Source organism: Ipomoea nil, unplaced genomic scaffold (genome assembly GCF_001879475.1).
Source record: "Ipomoea nil cultivar Tokyo-kokei standard unplaced genomic scaffold, Asagao_1.1 scaffold2704, whole genome shotgun sequence".
Taxonomy (NCBI): Eukaryota; Viridiplantae; Streptophyta; class Magnoliopsida; order Solanales; family Convolvulaceae; genus Ipomoea; species Ipomoea nil.
Genome location: NW_017619132.1, coordinates 2,895,617 through 2,919,588, shown reverse-complemented (window position 1 = coordinate 2,919,588; position 23,972 = coordinate 2,895,617). Strand labels below are relative to the sequence as shown.

The 23,972-nt window shown below is 33.1% G+C and overlaps 1 protein-coding gene and 1 long non-coding RNA gene across 4 annotated transcripts; one reads left to right on the top strand and one right to left on the bottom strand.

Moving 5' to 3' along the window:
- Positions 1 to 924: 924 nt before the first annotated feature.
- On the bottom strand, positions 925 to 23,972 carry LOC109155566. 3 transcript variants are annotated; one of them, XM_019303163.1, is made up of 4 exons: positions 23,783 to 23,972; positions 18,347 to 20,772; positions 1,605 to 1,693; positions 925 to 1,502 (listed from the first exon to the last, which is right to left on the bottom strand). In XM_019303163.1, exons 1-4 carry the CDS (start codon positions 23,917 to 23,919, stop codon positions 1,329 to 1,331), a joined length of 2,826 nt encoding a protein of 941 aa, XP_019158708.1. In that variant the 5' UTR covers positions 23,920 to 23,972; the 3' UTR covers positions 925 to 1,328. The 3 variants fall into 3 exon arrangements, with proteins under 3 accessions (XP_019158708.1, XP_019158710.1, XP_019158709.1); XM_019303165.1 differs by lacking the exons at positions 925 to 1,502; positions 1,605 to 1,693 and adding exons at positions 17,831 to 17,951; positions 17,995 to 18,322 and having other exon boundaries at positions 18,425 to 20,772; XM_019303164.1 differs by lacking the exons at positions 925 to 1,502; positions 1,605 to 1,693 and adding an exon at positions 17,831 to 18,322 and having other exon boundaries at positions 18,425 to 20,772.
- LOC109155568 lies at positions 14,875 to 15,798 on the top strand. Its single transcript, XR_002049915.1, has 6 exons — positions 14,875 to 14,936; positions 15,024 to 15,090; positions 15,168 to 15,260; positions 15,347 to 15,392; positions 15,554 to 15,629; positions 15,706 to 15,798. It is a non-coding gene; the product is annotated as an uncharacterized LOC109155568 (long non-coding RNA).

Sequence of the window (23,972 nt, the reverse complement as noted above, 5' to 3'; positions counted from 1 at the left end):
ATATAACTAGCTGATTATCTATCAATCGTTATATCGTGCACCAGGGCGCACAAGGCATTGTGCGCCCTGCCCAAAACGACGTCGTTTTTTATGTTAAGAGTTTATGTGTATTATGTTAAGAGTTTATGTGTAGTCTTTTAAGAGTTTATGTGTATTATGTTAAGAGTTTATGTGTATATTATGTTAAGACTTTATGTGTATTATGTATAATGTTAGATCAGATTATGTGTTATGTTATGAGTTTATGTGTATTCTACTATACAATTCCGTACATTCAAAACATGGAATTTTTTTTAGAAGTTAACGGTAAAAACGGGAAACAAAATTTCTTAAAAAAAAAAAAAAACAGACACAAAACAATACCGTTTTGACCAGGACGCACAAAACATTGTGCGTCTTGGTGCACGATATAATTTGCTATTATCTATAGGCACGTATGGATGGGCTAAAAGTGCACCTACAAGTTAGTTTAATTTACTATAATTCTAAATGCACTAGAGGCCCAATAGTATAGTAAACTAAAATTGATAGCAAATTGGGTTTGTTTCGCCTAATTCCAGTGCACCGTGAACCTTGGTCTATGCTATAAGGACTGCGTATACCAAATCACCAAAAGGAATAAAGATTTCTTTTTGGGTTGCCATGTCTATGAGCAAGAAGTAATTTTTGTTCTTTTCTTCTTCTTTTCTTGTGTTGGATTCCATGAGTGAAATTGGAGTCTTTTGTTAATGATGTTTGATGTTTACTGAGAGAGTAAGTAGTATCCCATGAACTACTTATGATGTAAATTAAGGAATAGCATGAAATTATCAAGTTATAAATTAAATTACTCTTTATATATTTAATTTATTCAATTCATCATGAACAATCTTCTCGAGAGAATGCCTAAAATTTATATAAGATACAAAACAGGTATACTTCATATTATTTCTCAAAAACATTACTTAACAATCAATACAACAATAAAATGGCAGCAAGCATCTCATGAATGCTACCGCATAATACACACAACATGCAACAGAATTATTGGAAAACAAAAACAAAACAAAAAAAAAAGGACTTGAAATCAAATGGGAAAATAGTAACTAACGCTGCAACTATATATATTGCGCGTTGGGATATGATGTGGGCGGATGAGAGCGAGTCAGGTTGCATGATATGATATGATGCATGCATGCATTATTCTCACTTCTTAGACTTGATGCTATGGTTAATGAAGGTGATGAGAGAGGGAAATATGGTGGATTTTAGGTGAGGTGTGTTGAAATCCTGACCCAATTTGAGTTTGGTTAAATATTTGAAACGCAGAAGCTGGAGTTTTGGTAAATTCAGATCTGCCATGGGAAACTCCTCAAGGTCTCCTCCAGTGATGTAAAGTGTTTCCAATGAAGAATGCTTCTTTTAGCCCAATTTGGCCAATCTTTATCTGGATAGCATCTCAGGTCAAGCTTCTTTAGATGATTTGGCAGAGCCTCCTCAATATCTGTTTGTTGCTGTGGCGGCGGATTCTCAGTGCTGGCACTTTTTTCCGGTTGTTGCGGTGGCGGATTCTCAATGCTGCCACCACCACCACCATCACTTTTTTCCGGTTGTTGTGGTGGCGGATTCTCAGTGCTGCCACCACCACCATCATCACTTTTTTCCGGTTGTTGCGGTGGCGGATTCTCAGTGCTGCCACCACCACCATCATCACTTTTTTCCGGTTGTTCCTGTCGCGGATTCTCAGTGCTGGCACCTGGTTTTTGCTGGGGCTCTGGTGTTATCCTCCATGTTATTGTGAGAATGCAAAGCTTGCTCAAACCGGTTAGTAGATCTATGTTGAAGTCGCGTTCAGTGAGTATGATGCTCAACTTCCTTAAGCTATCAGCAGTTGCCAAGGCTTTAAGAGAGGTTTGAGTGGATTGGTCTACCTTGAGACCCTTTAAGGTTTGGAGGAACTGAAGGTGTTGAACAAGGCTCCACAAATTGGTGTTCTGAAGGAGGTAACATTCTGATACGTCGAAATGAGTGAGCTTATAGAGCGAGGCAATCTGAGAAGGAAGTGTTTCCAGATTGTAACAGGCCTTGAGGTCCAAGATTTGGAGGTTGCAGCATTTGGAAATAGTGGAGGGCAATTCAGTGATCCTTGAAATCCCTCTCAGGCTCAAGTATTTCAAACGCCTGGCTACATGGAACAGGGCTTCCAAGATGCGGCCATCTTCAATCTCAATGTGAGGTACAGGCAGGTTGTCTCGCCACCTTCCCAGGTGGAGAGTTCGAAGATTTTTCATTTTACCAAAGGCTTCATGATCCATATACAAATATTTCTGGGTAACATTGATGATTGCCAGTAATCTCTCCAAGGCCGCCTCATCATTGCTCACTGCATCAATTTTTATGGCTTGCTGATTCTGGTAAATTGTGGTGATCATTTTGTTGTTCTTCTTCATGGGAAAAGGAAATTGGTTGTTGAGGTCATTGTGGCCAAATAACAACTCTTCTTTTTCTTTCAAAATCTCACAGTTTTTTCTTCTGTTGTAGACCACAGGATCATTCATCCACAGCACCCTCTCCAGATAATTCATCTGATATTTTGCTACCTTCTCTAAGCTCTCGATGTCATTCACCACTTTCATTTGCTCATCCTTCAACTTTTTGATGAGATCACCACCACTAGCATCATTATTGTTTTTCATAGCATCATCAATTTGAGTCTTCACATTACTTAGGCTGTCTTTGAGAGCATTGAGGAGGGCATCATGATGATCGCTCCTGGGCCCGGCTGCAGGTTTCATTATTTTTCCATGGGTGACTACTTCAGCAACCAAAGTATTGAGAGGATCTAGAAATCTAGTATAAGTGTTGAGCAGCTTCTTTTGCCTATCAGACACCTCTTTAAGACGATCCTTTATTGGCATTATTATTTCAAACGACTCCTCCTTCCCCTCCTTAACATCATGCTGCTGCGCTTTCGTTATCTTCTCCCAGATAGCAGCATTAGCTTGTATCCATTTGAACCTATAACGAAACCTGTCATATTTCCGAGTTTTAGTTTTCCAAGTGGCAATATGGTCTACCCCTTCTCCATCATCATATAAGCACACACGTCGGCTTCTGGGAGGAGGATTATTCCCAGGAGGATGTGGATGTGGATGTGGATGTGGATGCTCCTGAGGAATACCAAAAAATTCAAACAACTTGGCGTCCATTGCAATTGAAACCAACATTCTTCGAATCCAAGGATGCACACGACAACCCTGTACATGCACTACATTATTATTATTATTATTATTATTATTATTATGCAGTTGGTCTGTAGTAGTGTTGCCACCTTCATACCATGGTTGTATTAACCCATGTTGGATAAGTTGGGTGAAGTTTTGTTCGCCAACTTCCTCAGCCACTACGAAGCCCTCTGCCATCCACCAATATATGAGTGGCCTTTTCTTTATGATGAAATCCTCTGGAAATGCCGCAAGGGTCAGCAAACACAGCTTCAATTCGTTAGTGGGAAGATGGTCGTAGCTCTTTTTAAGGCTAGCCGCCATCATTGGCGATATCAGGAGGCTCTCTTCGATGCACATTTGATGGCATTCCGTCGAGTTTGATACCGTTTTCTGCTTTTCCCTCTTACCGCCGCCGGTTAACGACGATGATGCACTGCTCTCCTCCTCCTCATCCTCCTCGTACCCATCATCTTCGTCCGGCAAGCTCCCGAATTGGGAAACCAAATTCTTGATTTTCTCTGTTTTCTTACCAATACAATACAACCATTCAGAAATTTTCATCAACTTTCTCTCCTCCTCCTCCGTAGTCGTAACCTCTTTCTCCTTCAAATTCCGCTCTATGGCTTGCTCTTTCTTTTTCAAATGCTTAATTAGGTGGTCAACATCTTTTTCTATGCACTTAACCTTGCCTTTCACATGGGCTATCATGTAATTTTGGGAGCAAAATTCAACCACCAAAGCCTTCACTATATTCAAATCATTTGTGATGTTTGTAACCAAAGCTCTCTCAATTTTGTTCACATACTTCGCAACCTCATTGCCCATCTTCCTGACCAAATAGTCAACCTCAAACTCATCGTAAAGTGGTAAATTATTGTAGTTCAAATTATATTTATAATACTGAGATAGTAGCCACATATATTGGTATATATTTATATACATATATGATTTACCATTTATAGAAATTTAATTAAAATATAATCTACAAAAGATACTGGTACTCTGGTAGCGTATAGTAATAGTAGAGGAGTTATAATTCATTGAGATATAACAGTGTAAATGTATTTTTCTCTAATAAAAATATACTATGTTCAACATGATCTAAAGTAAAATATATATCTTTAAACATTAAAAAAAAAAATTAAAAAATCATAGACATAACATGCAATGGATTGACATATATAATGCTTTATTATTATTATTATTATTATTATTATTATTATTATTATTATTATTACTAGTATTTGTCCCGTGCGATGCACGGAAACTATTTTATAAAAATATACACTATATGAGGTTTATTCATATATAAAATTTTTGTTATTTAATAATCATTATGTGTGAATTCCTATGATAAAATTATGAACATAAATATATTTACAATTAAAATAATATTTAAGGTGGATGATTACTACAAATCTTAAACTATATTAAAAATTTAGTACATAGTATTTAATATTATAAATTTTTAAGAACTTAGTAAACTACAATAGTAATTGAATTACAATTTTAGAGTCACCACGGATCAAAATTTTTAGACCTTTGAGATTTCTAATTCTAGATGTAGCAACATACAATTGACCTTTAAAGACCAAAATCACAATCTTAGTTAGAACATTGATATTTTTCTTCCAAATACTATCGAATTAAGTTTGTAATCAATAAAAGATGAGAACTAATAATTCGAGAATATAATCTTAATGTTACTAAGCCTACTTCACGTCAATTAAGTTGGAGAGTGTTGTTGGATAGTATCCGATGAATCCACGAATAACGCATCTTTGTCTCCGTAGTCCTCAATATGCACATCAACAATCTTAAATATTAAGCAACATAGCTATGCTATATATTAATTTCAAACTTATGGACTTTGGGGTTGCATGCATGCTTCTTAAAGCCATATGGCTTTAAGATGTGAAAATTAAATGTTGCATTTAATTTTCACATCTTAAAGTAATTTTCACATCTTAAAGTCCATTTAATTTTCACAAGACTTTCACATCTTAAAGTCATATGATCTTGTGAAAATTAAATGCAACATTCAATTTTTACAAGACCATATAGCTTTATTATATATAGGATTATTATTATTATTATTATTATTATTATTACGCTTCACAAAGAAAAAAAAAATTGATTACTTAGCATAGTAGAAGAAAATTAAATGCTATAAATTTTATGAGAGGTCAATAATTATATTAGTGTATATATACATCATTAATATTAGTGATATATACATCATATGAATTAAGTTCCAGTACTGCAGGTAAGTGTTTCCAGTGCGGTTGTGCGGATAATTAATGTGCGTGAGTTTTGTATTTAAGGTGCGTGACTGCGTGAGTCTTGTGCTTAAGGTGCGTGAGGTTTGTGCTTAATGTGCATAAATGTTTACTGAGTTTTTATGTTTAATGTGTGTGAGTTTTGTACTTAAGGTGCGTGACTGCGTGAGTCTTGTGCTTAAGGTACGTGAGGTTTGTGCTTAATGTGCATGAGTGTGTACTGAGTTTTTATGTTTAATGTGCGTGAGTTTTGTACTTAAGGTGCGTGAGTCTTGTGCTTAAGGTGCGTGAGTTTTGTGCTTAATGTGCGTGAGTGTGTACTTAATGTGAGTTGTTGTTGAAACTTTAAAGTGCATGAGTTTTGTGCTTAAGGTGCATGAGTTTTGTGCTTAACGTGCGCGGGTTTGTGCCTAATGTGAGTAGTTGTTGAAACTTAAAAGGTGTCTAAGTTCTGTGCTTAAGGTGCGTGAGGCTTGTGCTTAACATGCGTGAGGCTTGTGCTTAACGTGCGTGGGGTTGTGTTCTTAAGGTGTTTTGTTTGTGTGCTTAATGTGCGTGTATTTTGTACTTTAAGTTCGTCAGATTAATTCTTAACGTGCGTCCACCCGCACAACTGCACGGGAAGCCCCCACCCGCACCTGATCCCTTCCCTACATCAAATATATAAATATATGTTTGTTTATTTTATCTATATTGAAAAAATGTATTGGTAAGTAGTACATTGTATAAAGTATTTGTTATTGTCTTATAGATTGACACATTATGTATTTGATTATTTATGAGGGTTATTACTTTATTAGGTATTATTATTATTTTTAACAAATTACAAATACATTAATATATGTTTAAACTATTCAAATTTTTTTTTAGTATACACTTAGTAACTTTTTCTATTATTTTTTATTTAAATTTAAAATTTTCAAATTTACCTTGCCCCTACCAATGCCCACGGGGCAAGCCAACCTCTTTTAGGCTCATATTTTGATGGGCTTTTTAACCCGCCCGCAACATAACAGGCTTTGGCAGACCCGTTTTGCCCGTTATAATAAGAAAATCAATCTAGTTTTACATGTTTTCATTACCAGCTTCATGAAACAATATAAACCCTAATTTGGACCGCTCATCCAAAGCTATTGACAAAAGCGAACTAGCTAGAGTTATTAAAATAGGTTAAACTAGTTGGGCCATATATACTATCCTGTCATATACTAAGGCAAATTATGTTGTGGAATTGTGTCCACTTTGCAAAGTATACACAATTCCAAAACTGTTCATAATTATGAATATATAGTTCAAAAATTATGAATATAAAGTTGTGAACATAATTATGAACATATAGTTATGTAATTATGAATATAGAGATTCAATAATTGTGAATATGAAGTTAAAAAATTATTAGTATATAGCTTTATAATTATGAACATATAGTTCAATAATTATGAATATAGAGTTCTGTAATTGTGAATATAGAGTTCAATAATTATGAATATGAAGTTCAAAAATTATGAATATATAGCTTTATAATTATGAACATATAATCCAATAATTATGAACATAGAACCGTGTCCACCTTGCAAGGTGGACACGATTCCACAGCATTACGATTGGTATACTAAAGGGTGGATTATATTGGGTATGATATGATATGAAAATGGCAATTTATATCGTGGATCATAGTCCAATACACATAATTTGACTTTATAATGTACATAATTTATGTTCATAATACACATATACATAAACACAATATAATGAAGACACATAAACACTTAACATAATACATAGAATTCATATTCATAATGTACAAGATTCATGTTCATAAATCATACAGCACAAAATTCATGTTCATTATATCATGTTTACGTGTATGTGTATTATGAACATAAATTCTGTACATTATGAAGTCAAATTATGTGTATTGGACCATGGTCGTCCACAGTGCACTGTGAACCCTGGTCCATGATATAACGATTGTATAAAAACATGCTTATTATATATTATTTATGTTCACACAAATATATCCAAGTATATATATAAGTAAGTCATGTAAAATTCACATAAATGGACAAGAAAAATAATAATAATAATAATAATACTAATAATAATAATAATAATAATAATAATAATAAGTGATTACTCTATAATGCCATTAAAGAATTCGTTTGTTATGTATTTGTACTCCTCAAAATCAAGTTCTCCTCCAATGTCGTCATCTATCTCCTGGTTTGGCGTCACCCCTGACTGGTCTTCTTCACCCTCCATAGCTCAAGTAATGTGAATGGTGAAGTATGTTGAATATATGAATACGAGGTCTATGGTTGAATCAGAGGATTACGAGAGTTTGGTGGCAATATTTTTTTCAATTTATTTATAGTAGTAGTAGTACGTGTTTATATATATATAGTAAGTAATGTAACTCTTTTTTCTTTATAGTTTTTGCTTAGTATGTACGTATTCTACATCTTCAAAAGGAATAAAGATGCCTCTTTTTTTTCCCCCTCTTTGGGGTGCCATGCCTAAGAGCTGAGCAAGGAATTTTTGTTTTTCCCCTTTTGTCATTAATTGATCTTCCCGGCGACGCAAGTAATATGCTTTTGTCCATCAATTCTATGAGTGTAATTGAAATTTTTATTACCTTTGGACCTTCTATGTAGCCAACTCGGGTGTTTGTAGTTTCAGTCAGAAACCCACAACTCAACCTCTTGATACAATTTACAACTCTTCAGTTTCTAGCTTCTCAAACAGCTAATTTTACCAAACACTTTTAAGCATAGTTAGCTAATTAACAGCTCTTTAGTTTTCAGCTTCTAACTTATAGCTTTTCATCTACTAGCTACTTTTCAGCTTTCAGCTACCTTTTCAACTAGGTTTGCCAAACATAGTCTTATAATGAATCTTTGCAAAAAAAAAAAAAAAAAAAAAAAAAAAAAAAAAAAACCATTCTCAAATTTATCATAAAATTTAATTTTTTAATTAAACTATAATTTCATATACTCCTACTTTATTCTTTCGTATGCAAAAAAAAAAAAATAATAATAATAATAATAATAATAAATAAAAATCATGTTTTGTATAAAAACATCATAAAAATGGTAAAAATTCTGTAATTATCGTTTAATTTTCCTACAGTGTTCTCTATTAATTGTATAAAAACGGAATACATTAATCGGTTAATAACTGATAAAAATATTTAATTTCAATTTTGTTCTCATCGTTAACCTAAGATTACCGAACTCGGTCAAAATGGTACACATAACTTACATTAACTCCTCTGTTAATGTATTTAAAAAAAAAAAAGAATAAAAGTAATGGTCTAAAAGTAAAAAATTATAAGCACTATTCGAAATAAGAAATGCATTCTAGTTTTACATGTTTTTAAAACAATATAAACTCTAATTTGGACCACCCATCCAAAACTATTGACAAAAGCAAATTAGCTAGAGTTATCAAAATAGGTTAAACCCTGTAAAGCCATAATATCCTGTCATATACTAAAGGGTGAATTGGGTACGATATGATATAAAAATAGGCTTATTATATATTATCTATATACACACAAATATAAATATATATATATATATATATATATATATATAAATTAAAAGTAATGTATAAATATATGTTTGTTTATTTTATCTATATTGAAAAAATGTATTGGTAAGTAGTACATTGTATAAAGTATTTGTTATTGTCTTATAGATTGACACATTATGTATTTGATTATTTATGAGGGTTATTACTTTATTAGGTATTATTATTATTTTTAACAAATTACAAATACATTAATATATGTTTAAACTATTCAATTTTTTTTTTAGTATACACTTAGTAACTTTTTCTATTATTTTTTATTTAAATTTAAAAAATTTCAAATTTACCTGGCCCCTACCAATGCCCGCGGGGCAAGCCAACCTCTTTTAGGCTCATATTTTGACGGGCTTTTTAACGCGTCCGCAACATGACAGGCTTTGGCAGACCCGTTTTGACCGTTCTAATAAGAAAAACAATCTAGTTTTACATGTTTTCATTACCAGCTTCATGAAACAATATAAACCCTAATTTGGACCGCTCATCCAAAGCTATTGACAAAAGCGAACTAGCTAGAGTTATTAAAATAGGTTAAACTAGTTGGGCCATATATACTATCCTGTCATATAATAAGGCAAATTATGCTGTGGAATCGTGTCCACCTTGCAAAGTAGATACAATTTCAAAACTGTTCATAATTATGAATATATAGTTCAAAAATTATGAATATAAAGTTGTGAACATAATTATGAACATATAGTTCTGTAATTATGAATATAGAGATTCAATAATTGTGAATATGAAGTTAAAAAATTATTAGTATATAGCTTTATAATTATGAACATATAGTTCAATAATTATGAACATAGAGTTCTGTAATTTTGTATATAGAGTTCAATAATTATGAATATGAAGTTCAAAAATTATGAATATATAGCTTTATAATTATGAACATATATTATCTCTGTACACACAAATATATAAGTCATGTAATTAATAAAAATTATTGACAAAAAAAAAAATTAGAGAGATTTTTATGCAATATAGCTAATAATTTGTAAAATTCACATAAATGTGCAAGAAAAATAAAAGAAAAGAAAAAGAGATTACTTTATAATGCCGTCAAAGAAATAGTTTGTTTTCTTATTGTACTCCTCAGGATCAAGATCTTCTTCATTGTCCTGATCATCTTTCACCTGGTTTTGCGTCACCCCTGACTCGGCTTCTTCACCGTCCATAGCTCAAGTAATGTGAATGGTGAAGTATGTTGAATATATGAATACGAGGTCTATGGTTGAATCAGAGGATTATGAGAGTTTGGTGGCAATGTTTTTTTTATAGAGTAGTAGTGTTTATATATATATAGTAAGTCATGTAACTTTTTTTTCTTTATGGTTTTTGCTTAGTATGTACGTATTCTACATCTTCAAAAGGAATAACGATGCCTCTTTTTTTTTTTTTTTTTTTTTTTTTTTTCCTCTTTATTGGGGTGCCATGCCTGGCCTAAGAGCTGAGCAAGGAATTTTTGTTTTTCCCCTTTTGTCATTAATTGATCTTCCCGGCAATGTAAGTAATATGCTTTTGTCCATCAATTCTATGAGTGTAATTGAAATTTTTATTACCTTTGGACCTTCTATATATGTAGCCAACTCGGGTGTTTGTAGTTTCAGCCAGAAGCCCACAACTCAGCCTCTTGATACAATTTATGACGAAATGTGATCGTACATTATGATATTTAATAAATCGGGTTCACTATAAAATCATGTTGTCATGCTTCTTTTAAAAACAAAAAAATATATATTTTGATTCTTTGGGTTGCCATGCCTAATAGCAAGGAATTTTTGTTCTTTTCTCCGTTTTTTGGCCATTAATTTATCTTTCAAAGTAACCTAATATGTTTTTATCGATCTTACAAGTGTAATTGAGATTTTTGTAACTCTAAGCCTTCTATTTAAACAACTCCGGTGTTTTCTATTTACAACTCTGGTGTTTGTACTTTCGGCCACAACTCAGCCTCTTGATGCAATTGCCTATGTTTGAAGACAAATTAAATATGCCACCATTTTTTTTGGAAGGAAAAACACCAAATCATATTATTTCTCTTTTTTGGAAGGAAAAACACCAAATCATATTATTTCTCAAACACATTATTTAATAATCAATACAACCACTACAAGAAAAATGCACATAGACAACACTAGAAAGACAACAGTTTTTAAGAAAAGTGTTGTCTTTTGTATAAAAGACAACAGTTTGGTCCAAAACCGTTGTCTTTGATGCAACACTTTTGTCAAAGACAACGGTTTTTACTTAACCGTTGTTATAAGTGTGTTGTCTTTGTGCATTTTGTGAAAAGACAACACCACAACGACAACGGTTTTTTAAAACCGTTGTCTATGTGCGTTTTTTTTAAATAAGACAACGGTTTTTTTAACTGTTGTTGTTGGTGTGTTGTCTTTAAGCGCACTGGAATACACAACACTAGAAAGACAACGGTTGTTTAAAACCGTTGTCTTTGTGAGCTCTTTTTTTTTAAAAAGACAACAGTTTTATTTAACCGTTGTCGTTGGTGTGTTGTCGTTAAGCGCACTCGAATACACAACACTAAAACGACAACGGTTTTATATAACCGTTGTCGTTGCGCGTTCTTTATTTGTTTAAGACAACGGTTTTATTTAACCGTTGTCTTTGGTATGTTGTCTTTAAGCGTATTTGAATACACAACACTACAAAGGCAACAGTTTTAAATAACCGTTGTCTTTGCGCATCATTATTTAACAGGTATATAAAATAAAAACAAGGATGTTAACAACAAGAATTGAACTTATGACCTCAAACTTAACAAGTAAGCAATCTATCCAACTAAGCAACACAAACTCTTATGCCTAAAGGTGCAACATCTGGTATATAACTGAGTTGCTTCTGTGTTGTTTGTGAAAACCAAAACCACAATTTTAGAAAATAGTCGAAGAATTCCCCCTAAGAAGAATAGAACTTAAGATCTCTAATCTCTAACATAATAAACTAAGCTAAACCCACCAAGCCACACTAACACTTATGTATTTAAGTGCAACATCTAGTATATTACCAGTTTGCTTATGTGTTGTCTTTGAGAACCAAGACAATGATTGCATAAAATAGGTTAAGAATGCCACCATAAAAGATAGAACCTAAGACCTTTAACATAATAAACAAAGCTAAATCCACCAAGCCATACCAACTCTTGTGTACTAAAGTGTTACACTTTATGTTTTACCTATAATTTAACAGAGAAAGAATACAATTCAAAAGTTAATTTAATAGTTCTATTTTCGTTCATATTTAAATATAAAATTATTCACCAGAATTTCAAAGTAAATTTATTAAAGTTTTATTTTCAATTATATTACAATTACGACCAATCTATGAATTCAAAAAAATAATAATAATTATCAAGTATAAAAAACAATATGGGGTGGTGTTCATAATGGTGCGGGATGATGTGTAGGGGTTAAGGGTTGTATGATAGGGGCCGGGGTTGGTAATCGACACTTCCGGCTAGCGCATGACTGACAAGGTTAGCTATATATATGTTAGTAATCGACCATTCCGACTAGCGCATGACTAACAAGGTTAGCTATGTTGGTAATCGACCCTTCCGGCTAGCGAATGACTAACAAGGTTAGCTATATGTTGTTAATCGACCCTCCCAGCATGCCCGGGACACGTTGAGAATGGATATGAAAGAGTAGTTGATCGATGCCGTACAGTTAGCTATATCCCATTTCTTTTGCCGCGATTTTAATTAGCTCTATGTTCATAATTACCAAACTATATATTCATAATTTTTGAATTGAAATGCATATTCATAATGATTGAATAACTCTGATCTATATTCACAATTACTGAACTTTATGTTTATAATTTGCGATGTTCATATTCCCAAGTGTTGATAACTATACAGTTTAGAAATTATGAATCAACAATACAGAAATTATGAATCTGTAGTATAGAAATTATGAATTTACTGTATAGAAATTATTAATCTATACAACTGTATTTAAATTAGAAATATACTGTATAGAAATTATGAATCTACATTATAGGGAAATGGGACGTGATCTTTGTATTTGGGTCGCCAGTCTAGGCTTGTACCTCGGGCTTTATACGTACTATTTTGGACCTATCACCACGAGCTATAAAGCTAATATTTTCTTGTCCCCCGTTCTGTACCTATATACCTGGTACTCAATCATTATTGCATGGACCATGGTCCACACAATTGTGTGGACCATAACTAACAAAATACATTTTTAATATACTAAGGGTACATTATTTATGTACTTAATGTACATTTTTCAAAAGTACATTATTTTATATAAAACTACTATTTTGGACCTAGCGTCCCGAGTAATAAAGCTACTATTTTCTTACCCATGTTATATACCTATATACCCGATTTATGGTGGATCCGGTCCCTATAATAAATCATCAATATAGTTATTTAATTTGTAAAAAAATGAAGATTTAGTATAAAATAAAAATAAAACTTTCGTTATTTTGCTTATTATATTAGATATATATGTTATTCTTTAAAAGAAATAAAAGTTAAAATAATTTTGACTTTAATATATATTAGATATATATGTTATTCTTTAAATGTTGAATTTCAAAACTTGCACAATTTGTAAAAAATCTTCTTCCCTCTCAAATAAAATAATTCCCTCTTTGTAAATTTTGACTTCATTTGAATATTAACACTAAAGCGCCAAAGAAGGAATTAAAACACAAAACAAAACTAATTTTGCCAAAACACTTCAGCGCAAACACACAAAACCACCGTCGCCTCCCAGTGTCGAAGTCCAGAAGATACCGCCCTCGCCTCCGACAGTGCCGTCGCCGCCTCCAACCTCTGCCGTCGTCGCCGTCTCCAACTCCCGCCGTCGTCGTCGTCTGCAACTTCCGCCGTCGTCGCCGCCTCCAACCTCCGCCGCCGTTGCTGCATCATCCCTCCAGGTTAGTCCTCAATTTTTTTAACCCTAATTCCTAATTTCTTTATTGTATTGTTAAATTTTCCATATGTGAAAGCTATGAGTGTTCTTGGCTATGATTTTGTCTACCCTATGTTTTAGTATTTTACTAGGCATATAGCTTTAGTTTGATTTTGGCTATGATTTTGACTGAGTTGATTTTCTGTATATGAATTATGAAACCTGGGCTGTACGAGTAGTAACTTTTAGTTTTGCTAAAATCCCTAGTTATTTGCTTCATCATACTTTTAGAATTAAACATTTAAACCTTACTTTTAACCTTAATATAATAAGCACTGAAGTTTAACAAGATCACTTTTCAAGCAGAACTACTAGTGCTGTCTATTTAGCATTTGTTCATGTCAATTAAAAAGAAACATTTGCTTTACTCATTTATATGATTAAAAATTTAATCTGTCAAAAAGATTTATACAGGTTCATAAATAAAGTAAGAAGCAAAATGTACTTTGAGATGCAAACACTATATTTTCTAAACCACTCTGAATTTTGATGTTTATAGAAAAAACCACAGCTTACTACTTGCATCTAATAACATTCTAATTATGTTAATTCTGTGTGTTCAACATGAAATATTATTGAAATAATTTGGAGAACTTGTATGATGTGAACAAAACTAGCATGTCCAACAATTAGATAAAGGAAACAAAAAGGGTTATTTTGGAAATTTTACAAAGTTGATCCAATATTCTGATCTGGTTTTTGATTCTTAAAAGCTAATGTCCAGAGATATCTCTTATCCAATCATAGCAATAATTCTTTATTATCCTTATAGCGAATCATCTCTTTTTTCTCTTCTTGTTTGCTTTTATAAATGCTCTCAAACTGGCACATCAGGCAGGGCTGTATCTTCATCACCGCATTGGGCCTTATATTTGTGGAGAATGGAATTATGGGTAAGATTATTTTATATGCATATACATTTAGTTATATATGATCATGTAAAGTGGGATCCTAGCTTAATTGTATGAATTGTGGTGCAGGGGATTCCCTGTTTGGCTAAAATTTGTGCCTGGGATTGAGTTTAGAACAGACAATTAGCCTTTTAAGGTTGTCTACTTAATTAATTTGTTCATATATATTTTGCTATATATTCTGGTTTACTAAACTATGGTGATTACAACAAGGTGGGTATGCATCGGTTTGTTGAAAAAATTGTGAACATGATGAAAGTGGAGAAAATGTTTGAACCTGACGGTGGACCTATTATTATGAATCAGGTTAGAATTGAAGCTAAGGAAGAAGATGGATTATATTATATATTGGCTTAATTGTATAACTATTATTGTCTTTGTGTTTACTGCAGATTGAAAACGAGTATGGACCAGTGGAGTATGTTATTGGTGCCAAAGGTAAAGCTTATAGAAAATGGTTTTCACAAATGGTTCAATTCTACCTGATTCAACAAATGGTTGAAGCTAGGTTTTTTTTTTTTTTTTTTTTTAAATTTTTTAAAATTTCATTCTTTCGATTTATTATTACATAATCTGAATAATCAACAATATATATGAAGGGCTATTAAAATGGTCCATGCGTCCTCTACGAATGGAAAGAAAGGACGCAGTAAAACTGCTTGGGAAATTGTCAAGGTAATTTCATATTTTTAACTATATAAGTGTTTGTATATAGCTAAATTGTAATGCAAATATTATTTAACATTCGTAGGCTCCTCGTCAACCGGATAGTAACCAATGCGGTTTCTTTGTCATGGCGTACATGAAAACTTTAATTGAGAATATGCCAGACTTCGATGATAAAATTCTGTTCAAGCACTGGTATATATGTACATGAAAATTCTGTTTGAAGTGAAAATCTGTTTGTATGTGCATATATAAGTGCATTAGGTGATTATTTAAAATGAGCATATAGTCATGAAATGAAGAATCATGTGAGCTTAACTGTTTGTATGTGCATAAGTGAATCAGTGTGCTGTTCTGATTTGTTGTTCATTGAAATTATATGGTCAGCAATTATTTTCTTAATGTCTTACCTTTTTTGGTGATGAATAATGATAATTCATCTCTTATCTTTCCTTTTTGGAAGACTGGAAAGCATACTGTATTGATATATACAAATTAAAGTGTGCTTAATCTTTGTGGTTTGGTGTTAAGTGCCAAAATCCTGCCTGCCAAAATCCTTATATACAAATTAAAGTGTGCTTGTGGTTTGGTATTGATATTTTTGGTTGCAGTGGCATTATATAGAGGATGCAATGTGTTTTATTTTGCTTGGGCCTTGAGGAAGAAAAAAATAGAAAGTAGGCAAAGCATGACTGGTAGATTGATAAATGCCATCCATCCCACATGGTAGTTGTCAATTGGGGGCATTTGTATTCATATTAGGAAAGTATTGCCAATGCATTGATTTTACTCGAATACACTCTAGTATGCCATTTTAGTGTTTCCTGTCTAGCTTTTTTGTACTATAACCTTCCAGATTGGAGAGCTTTCCGAATTACTCCTAACTTATTTTGCATTTCATTGCAAATTATTTATATCTATACTAATTTATTTTCTTACTTTTTACATGTAGTTTCAACAAGTTGATTATGACAAAGCGGTTATTGATCTGGTGCGTGCTGAATGGGCCGATATTCTATCAAGTCATATAGAGTAGGTATGATTTGGTCATTAGAACGTTGTGATCATTTGGACTTGAATTGGTTAGTGGAATTTTTTTTTGTGTAGTAGTATTATGACTTGGATGATAATTAGAATTGGTCATGGAAGTCTTTTGACTTGTTATTTTGAACCTTATTAGCTTGTGCACAATTATGTAACTACATTTTGCAACATATGGTGAATGGATAAATTATTATTTTTATATGATTATAATTTAAGCAGGTGAAAAACGATTAAAAACCGTTGTCTATTTTACAACAGACAACAATTAGAAACCGTTGACTTTTCTACAAAAGACAACAGTTTATGGGTGTGACAAAAGCGATTTCAACAACACACAATAGACAACAGTTTATAACTGTTGTCTTTTAAAGAAAAGACAACAGTTAATAACCGTTGTCTATGTGCATGACTTTTAACAACACCGGTTTCAACAACACTTAATAGACAACGGTTAAAAAACCGTTGTCGTTGGTAGAAAAGACAACAGTTAATAACCGTTGTCTATGTGCGTGACTTTTAACAACACCGGTTTCAACAACACTTAATAGACAACGGTTAAAAAACCGTTGTCGTTGGTAGAAAAGACAACGGTTAATAACCGTTGTCTATGTGCGTGACTTTTAACAACACCGGTTTCAACAACACTTAATAGACAACGGTTAAAAAACCGTTGTCGTTGGTAGAAAAGACAACGGTTAATAACCGTTGTCTATGTGCGTGACTTTTAACAACACCGGTTTCAACAACACTTAATAGACAACGGTTAAAAAACCGTTGTCGTTGGTAGAAAAGACAACGGTTAATAACCGTTGTCTATGTGCGTGACTTTTAACAACACCGGTTTCAACAACACTTAATAGACAACGGTTAAAAAACCGTTGTCGTTGGTAGAAAAGACAACGGTTAATAACCGTTGTCTATGTGCGTGACTTTTAACAACACCGGTTTCAACAACACTTAATAGACAACGGTTAAAAAACCGTTGTCGTTTCTAGAAAAGACAACGGTTAAAAAACCGTTGTCTATGCGCGGGACTTACAACAACACCGGCTTCAACAACAGAAATTATACCCCTACGACAACGGTTATTAACCGTTGTCTATGTGCATTTTTCTTGTAGTGAACAACAAAATGGCAGCAAGCATCTCATGAATGCTACCGCATAATAAACACAACATGCAACAGATTTATTGGAAAACAAAAACAAAACCAAAAAAAGGACTTGAAATCAAATGGGAAAATAGTAACTAACGCTGCAACTATATATATTGCGCGTTGGGATATGATGTGGGCGGATGAGAGCGAGTCAGGTTGCATGATATGATATGATGCATGCATGCATTATTCTCACTTCTTAGACTTGATGCTATGGTTAATGAAGGTGATGAGAGAGGGAAATATGGTGGATTTTAGGTGAGGTGTGTTGAAATCCTGACCCAATTTGAGTTTGGTTAAATATTTGAAACGCAGAAGCTGGAGTTTTGGTAGATTCAGATCTGCCCTGGGAAACTCCTCAAGGTCTCCTCCAGTGATGTAAAGTGTTTCCAATGAAGAATGCTTCTTAGCCCAATTTGGCCAATCTTTATCTGGATAGCATCTCAGGTCAAGCTTCTTTAGATGATTTGGCAGAGCCTCCTCAATATCTGTTTGTTGCTGTGCCGGCGGATTCTCAGTGCTGGCACTTTTTTCCGGTTGTTGCGGTGGCGGATTCTCAATGCTGCCACCACCACCACCATCACTTTTTTCCGGTTGTTGTGGTGGCGGATTCTCAGTGCTGCCACCACCACCATCATCACTTTTTTCCGGTTGTTCCTGTCGCGGATTCTCAGTGCTGGCACCTGGTTTTTGCTGGGGCTCTGGTGTTATCCTCCATGTTATTGTGAGAATGCAAAGCTTGCTCAAACCGGTTAGTAGATCTATGTTGAAGTCGCGTTCAGTGAGTATGATGCTCAACTTCCTTAAGCTATCAGCAGTTGCCAAGGCTTTAAGAGAGGTTTGAGTGGATTGGTCTACCTTGAGACCCTTTAAGGTTTGGAGGAACTGAAGGGGTTGAACAAGGCTCCACAAATTGTTATTCTGAAGGAGGTAACATTCTGAGACATCCAAATGAGTGAGTTTATAGAGAAAGGCAATCTGGGCAGGAAGCTTTTCCAAATTGTAACAGGCCTTGAGGTCCAGGATTTGGAGGTTGCAGCAATTAGAGATATTGGAAGGCAATTCAGTGATCCTTGAAATCCCTCTCAGGCTCAAGTATTTCAAATGCTTGGCCACATGGAACAGGGCTTCCAAGATTCTGGCATCTTCAACCTCAATGTGAGGTACAGGCAAGGAGTCTCGCCACCTCCCCAGGTGAAGAGTTCGAAGCCTTTTCATTTTCCCAAATGCTTCATGATCCATATCCAGGTATTTCTGGGTAACATTGATGATTGCCAGTAATCTCTCCGCTGCCGCAGCCACAGCTTCCTCATCACTTTTTTTGTCTTGCTCATTCTTGTTGGCGTTACTTGTTCCATTACTACTAGTAGTAGTACTTGTGGTGGTGGTCCATATCCCTTTGTCCTTCTTCTTCTTCATTGGAAAAGGAAATGGCTTGTTGAGGTCATTGTGTCTAAATAACAACTCATTTTTCTGCAACTTGTTGCAGATGTGGCTTCTTTCATAGACCGCAGTATCAAGCACACTCTCCAGATAACTCAACTGATCTTTTGCTAGCTTTTCTAACCCCTCAATGTCTTTCACCAGTTCCATTTGCTCATCCTGCAACTTTTTGAGAATGTTTTGGGCATCATTGTTTTTCATAGCATCATCAATTTGAGTCTTCACATTACTTAGCCTGTGATTGAGGGCATCGAGGAGGGCATCATGATGATCGCTCCTGGGCACGGCTGCAGGTTTCATTATTTTTCCATGGGCGACTACTTCAGCAACCAAAATATTGAGAGGAGCTAGAAATCTAGTATAAGTGATTAGCAGCTTCCTTTGCCTATCAGACACCTCTTTATGACGATCCTTTATTGGCATTATTATTTCAGGCGACTCCTCCTTCCCCTTAACATCATGCAGCGCTGTCTTTATCCTCTCCCAGTGAACAGCATTACCTTTTATCCATTTGAACCTTTCACGAAACCTGTCATATTTCCGAGTTCTAGTTTTCCAAGTGGTAATATCGTCTACCCCTTCTCCATCGTCATATAAGCACACACGTCGGCTTCTGGGATGAGGATTATTCCCAGGAGGATGTGGATGTGGATGCTCCTGAGGAATACCAAAAAATTCAAACAACTGGGCATCCATTGCAATTGAAACCAACATTCTTCGAATCCAAGGATGCACACGACAACCTTGTACATGTACTACATTATTATTATGTGGTTGGTCTGTAGTAGTAGTAGTAGTGTTGCCTGATTCATACCAAGGTTGTATTAACCCATGTTGGATAAGTTGGGTGAAGTTCTGTTCGCCAACTTCCTCACCCACTACGAAGCCCTCTGCCATCCACCAATATATGAGTGGCCTTTTCTTTATGATGAAATCCTCTGGAAAAGCCGAAAGGGTGAGCAAACACAGCTTCAATTCGTTACTGGGAAGATGGTCGAAGCTCTTTTTAAGGCTAGCCGCCATCATTGGCGATATCAGGAGGCTCTCTTCGATGCACATTTTATGGCATTCCGTCGAGTTTGATACCGTTTTCTGCTTTTCCCTCTTACCGCCGATTACCGACGACGACGATGCACTGCTCTCCTCCTCCTCCTTCTTCTCCTCGTACTGGTCTTCTTCATCCGGCAGGCTCCCAAATTGGGAAACCAAATTCTTGATTTTCGCCGTTTTCTGACCAATATAATACAACCATTCAGAGGTTTTCACCGACTTTCTCTCCTCCTCCTCCTCCTCCTCCTCCTTCTTCTTTTTCTCCCATTTATTCTGCTTAATTACTTCGTCAACTTCTTTTTCTATGCACTTTACCTTGCCTTTCACATGGGTTTTCATATAATTTTGGGTGCAAAATTCCACCACCAAAGCCTTCACAATGCTTAAATCATTTGTGATGTTTGTAACCATAGCTTTCTCAATTTTGTTCCCATACTCCGCAACCTCATTCTTCATCTTCCTGACCAAATAGTCAACCCCAAATTCATCGTAAAGTGGTAAATTGTAGTTCAAATTATATTTATAATAGTTAGATAGTAGCCACATATATTGGTATATATTATATAATATACACATATATTGATTTACCATTTATAGAAATTTATTTAAAATATAATCTGTAATTAAATTAATTGTTATAAAATAATTTTAATAAAATTATAGTTAAATAATAAGAAAAAGATACTGGTAGTGTATAGTAATAGTGAAGGAGTTATAATTCATTAAATATTAATGGAGATATAACAATATAAATATACTTTTATCTAATAAAGATTTAAAGTAAAATGTATACCTTTAAACATTAAAAAAAAAAAAAAAAAAAAAAAAAAACATAAACATAACATGCATGGATTGACATATATAATGCTTTTTTTTATTAATATATATTACGCTTCACAAAAGAAAAAAAAATTGATTACTTAGCATAGTAGAAGTAAATTAAATGCTATAAATTTTATGAGAGGTCAATAATTATATTAGTGTATATATACATCATTAATATTAGTGATATATACATCATATATATAAATATATGTTTATTTATTTATCTATATTGAAAAAATGTATTAGTAAGTAGTACATTGTATAAAGTATTTGTTATTGTCTTATAAATTAATACATTATGTATTTGATTATTTATGAGGGTTATTACTTTTATGTATAAATTAATACATTATGTTTCAACTATTCATTTTTTTTAGTATACATTTAGTAACTTTTTCTATATTCTTCTTTTAAAAAAATCTAGAATGTTTGCAAATACTATCAAAATTGAGACACATATATTTTTTAAAAATAAAGATTTCTTTTTTTTTTTTATTTTTTGGAAAGATAAAATAACACTTTCAAGTAACAATAATTATTAATTCTTTTTTTTATTGTTTCAATGTTTTCTTTTCATTCTAAGTTGACAAATACTCAATAAGCAATCACGTTTAATAAATACAGACAAATACTTATTATCTTACATCCTTTATTACCTAGCTAACGAATTATTTCTACGCAAAAAAAAAAAAAAAAAAAAAAAAAAAAAAAAAAAAAAAAAAACGAGTTAACGAATTATTTAATAAATAACTCATGCTTAGTTAACAATTATTTAAAAGATAAAGATCGTAGCCAAACTTGGGCTTAAATAGTAAAATATATACTTTTTTCTAGTACTACTAACTCAACCGCTATAGACCCGCATTCACCTTACAATGTGGACTCGGATCAAAATAGATAATTTATACATTGAATATTCACAATTTAAATGTTAAATTGTGAACATTCAGTAAAGAGTTAATACTGCTCTAGTGGGAATCAAACCCGTGACCTTTCATTTGGGAAAGTCACTTAGTGTCACTAGACCAAAAATCGTTGGCATACTTTGTTAATTCAATACTTATGCTCTATTTGACAGAGCTTATTTAGGAGCTTATAGCTTTTTTTTTTTTTTTTTTTTTTTGAGATTAGGAGCTTATAGCTTAGTTTAAGCTAATAATAAATTATAAGCTTTATTTAGTAATGTTCTCAAATTAAGCTAGTAGCTTAAAATAAGAGCTTATTTTTAAAAGGTAGGTAGGTTTCAAAAATAAGTTAGGAGCTTCCTAACTTTTTTCTATCTTTATCCTTATTATTTTAAAGAGTTAATACCCAAAATCGTCCTCGACTATAGTGGTTTTTCTCAATTTCGTCCTAAACGACTTTGGTGGCCTAATATCGTCCCAGACTTTTGTGTTTCGCTCAATTTAGTCCCAGACTTTTGTGTTTTTGCTCAATTTAGTCCCTCATTTGTTATTCTGTCAATTTGGTGTTAAATAAATAGACAATTCATTAATTTTAATATTGGCATCTCTTTACTCATAGACATGTGAACTGCGAAATCCTTTTTTTTTACGAATTACTCCCAGAATTACTCCTAAAACTGCGAATATAAAATTTGATTTGCAGGTCCGGGAGTAATTCTGAGTGTAATTCGTACAAGAAAGAGGAATTTCGCACTTCACAAGTTGAAAGTAAAGAGAGATCAAAATTGACATTACTGAACTGTCCCTTTATTTAACACCAATTTGACGAAATAACAAATGGAGGACTAAATTGAGCGAAACACAAAAGTCTGGGACGATATTAGGTCACCAAAGTCGTTTAGGACGAAATTGAGAAAAACCACTATAGTCGAGGACGATTTTGGGTATTAACTCTTATTTTAAATAAATGACATCTTTTACTATTCCCAATTAAAACCCTTTGGCCTCTTCTCCTATACTTTTATTCATCCTCTTCGGTAACTCTTCACCATCCAGCAACTCTTTAAAGTTGTAACTCCAATCGTCTGTTCATAAATAAATGACATCATTTACCCTTACCAATTATTTTTTTTTCTTTTGTTTTAATTTAATATATATATATATATATATATATATATATATATATATATATATATATATATATACTGATAAACAAATTTAATTTCAATTTTTTTCTCCTCGTTAACCTAAGATTACCGAACTCGGTCAAAATGGTACACATATCTTACATTAACTCCTCTGTTAATGTATTTAAAAAAAAAAAAAAAAAAAAAGAAGTAATGGTCTAAATCATGAATAAATAGTTAAAAAATTATAAGCTCTATTCGAAATAAGAAATGCATTCTAGTTTTACATGTTTTTAAAATAATATAAACTCTAATTTGGACAACCCATCCCAAACTATTGACAAAAGCAAATTAGCTAGAGTTATCAAAATAGGTTAAACCCGTTAACTCATACTATATATCCTGTCATATACTAAGGTTGAATTGGGTACGATATGATATAAAAATATGCTTATTATATATTATCTATGTACACACAAATATATAAGTCATGTAATTAATAATAATTATTGACAAAAAAAAAAATTAGAGAGATTTTTATGCAATATAGCTAATAATTTGTAAAATTCACATAAATGTGCAAGAAAAATAAAAGAAAAGAAAAAGAGATTACTTTATAATGCCCTCAAAGAATTCGTTTGTTTTCTTATTGTACTCCTCAGGATCAAGATCTTCTTCATTGTCCTGAGCATCTTTCACCTGCTTTTGCGTCACCCCTGCCTGGTCTTCTTCACCATTCACACCCTCCATAGCTCAAGTAATGTGAATGGTGAATTCAGTATGTTGAATATATGAATACGAGG

Bases quoted from the DNA above. Each gene is read 5' to 3' on its own strand.
- LOC109155566 (XM_019303163.1), bottom strand. From the start codon at position 23,919: ATGGAGGGTGTGAATGGTGAAGAAGACCAGGCAGGGGTGACGCAAAAG. The intron at 20,773-23,782 runs GTAATCTCTTTT...CTATTTGGTCAG, and splicing joins TTCTTTGAGGGCATTATAAA to GAAGATGAAGAATGAGGTTG. The intron at 1,503-1,604 runs CCGCCACCACAA...ACTGAGAATCCG, and splicing joins GTGGTGGCAGCACTGAGAAT to CCGCCACAGCAACAAACAGA.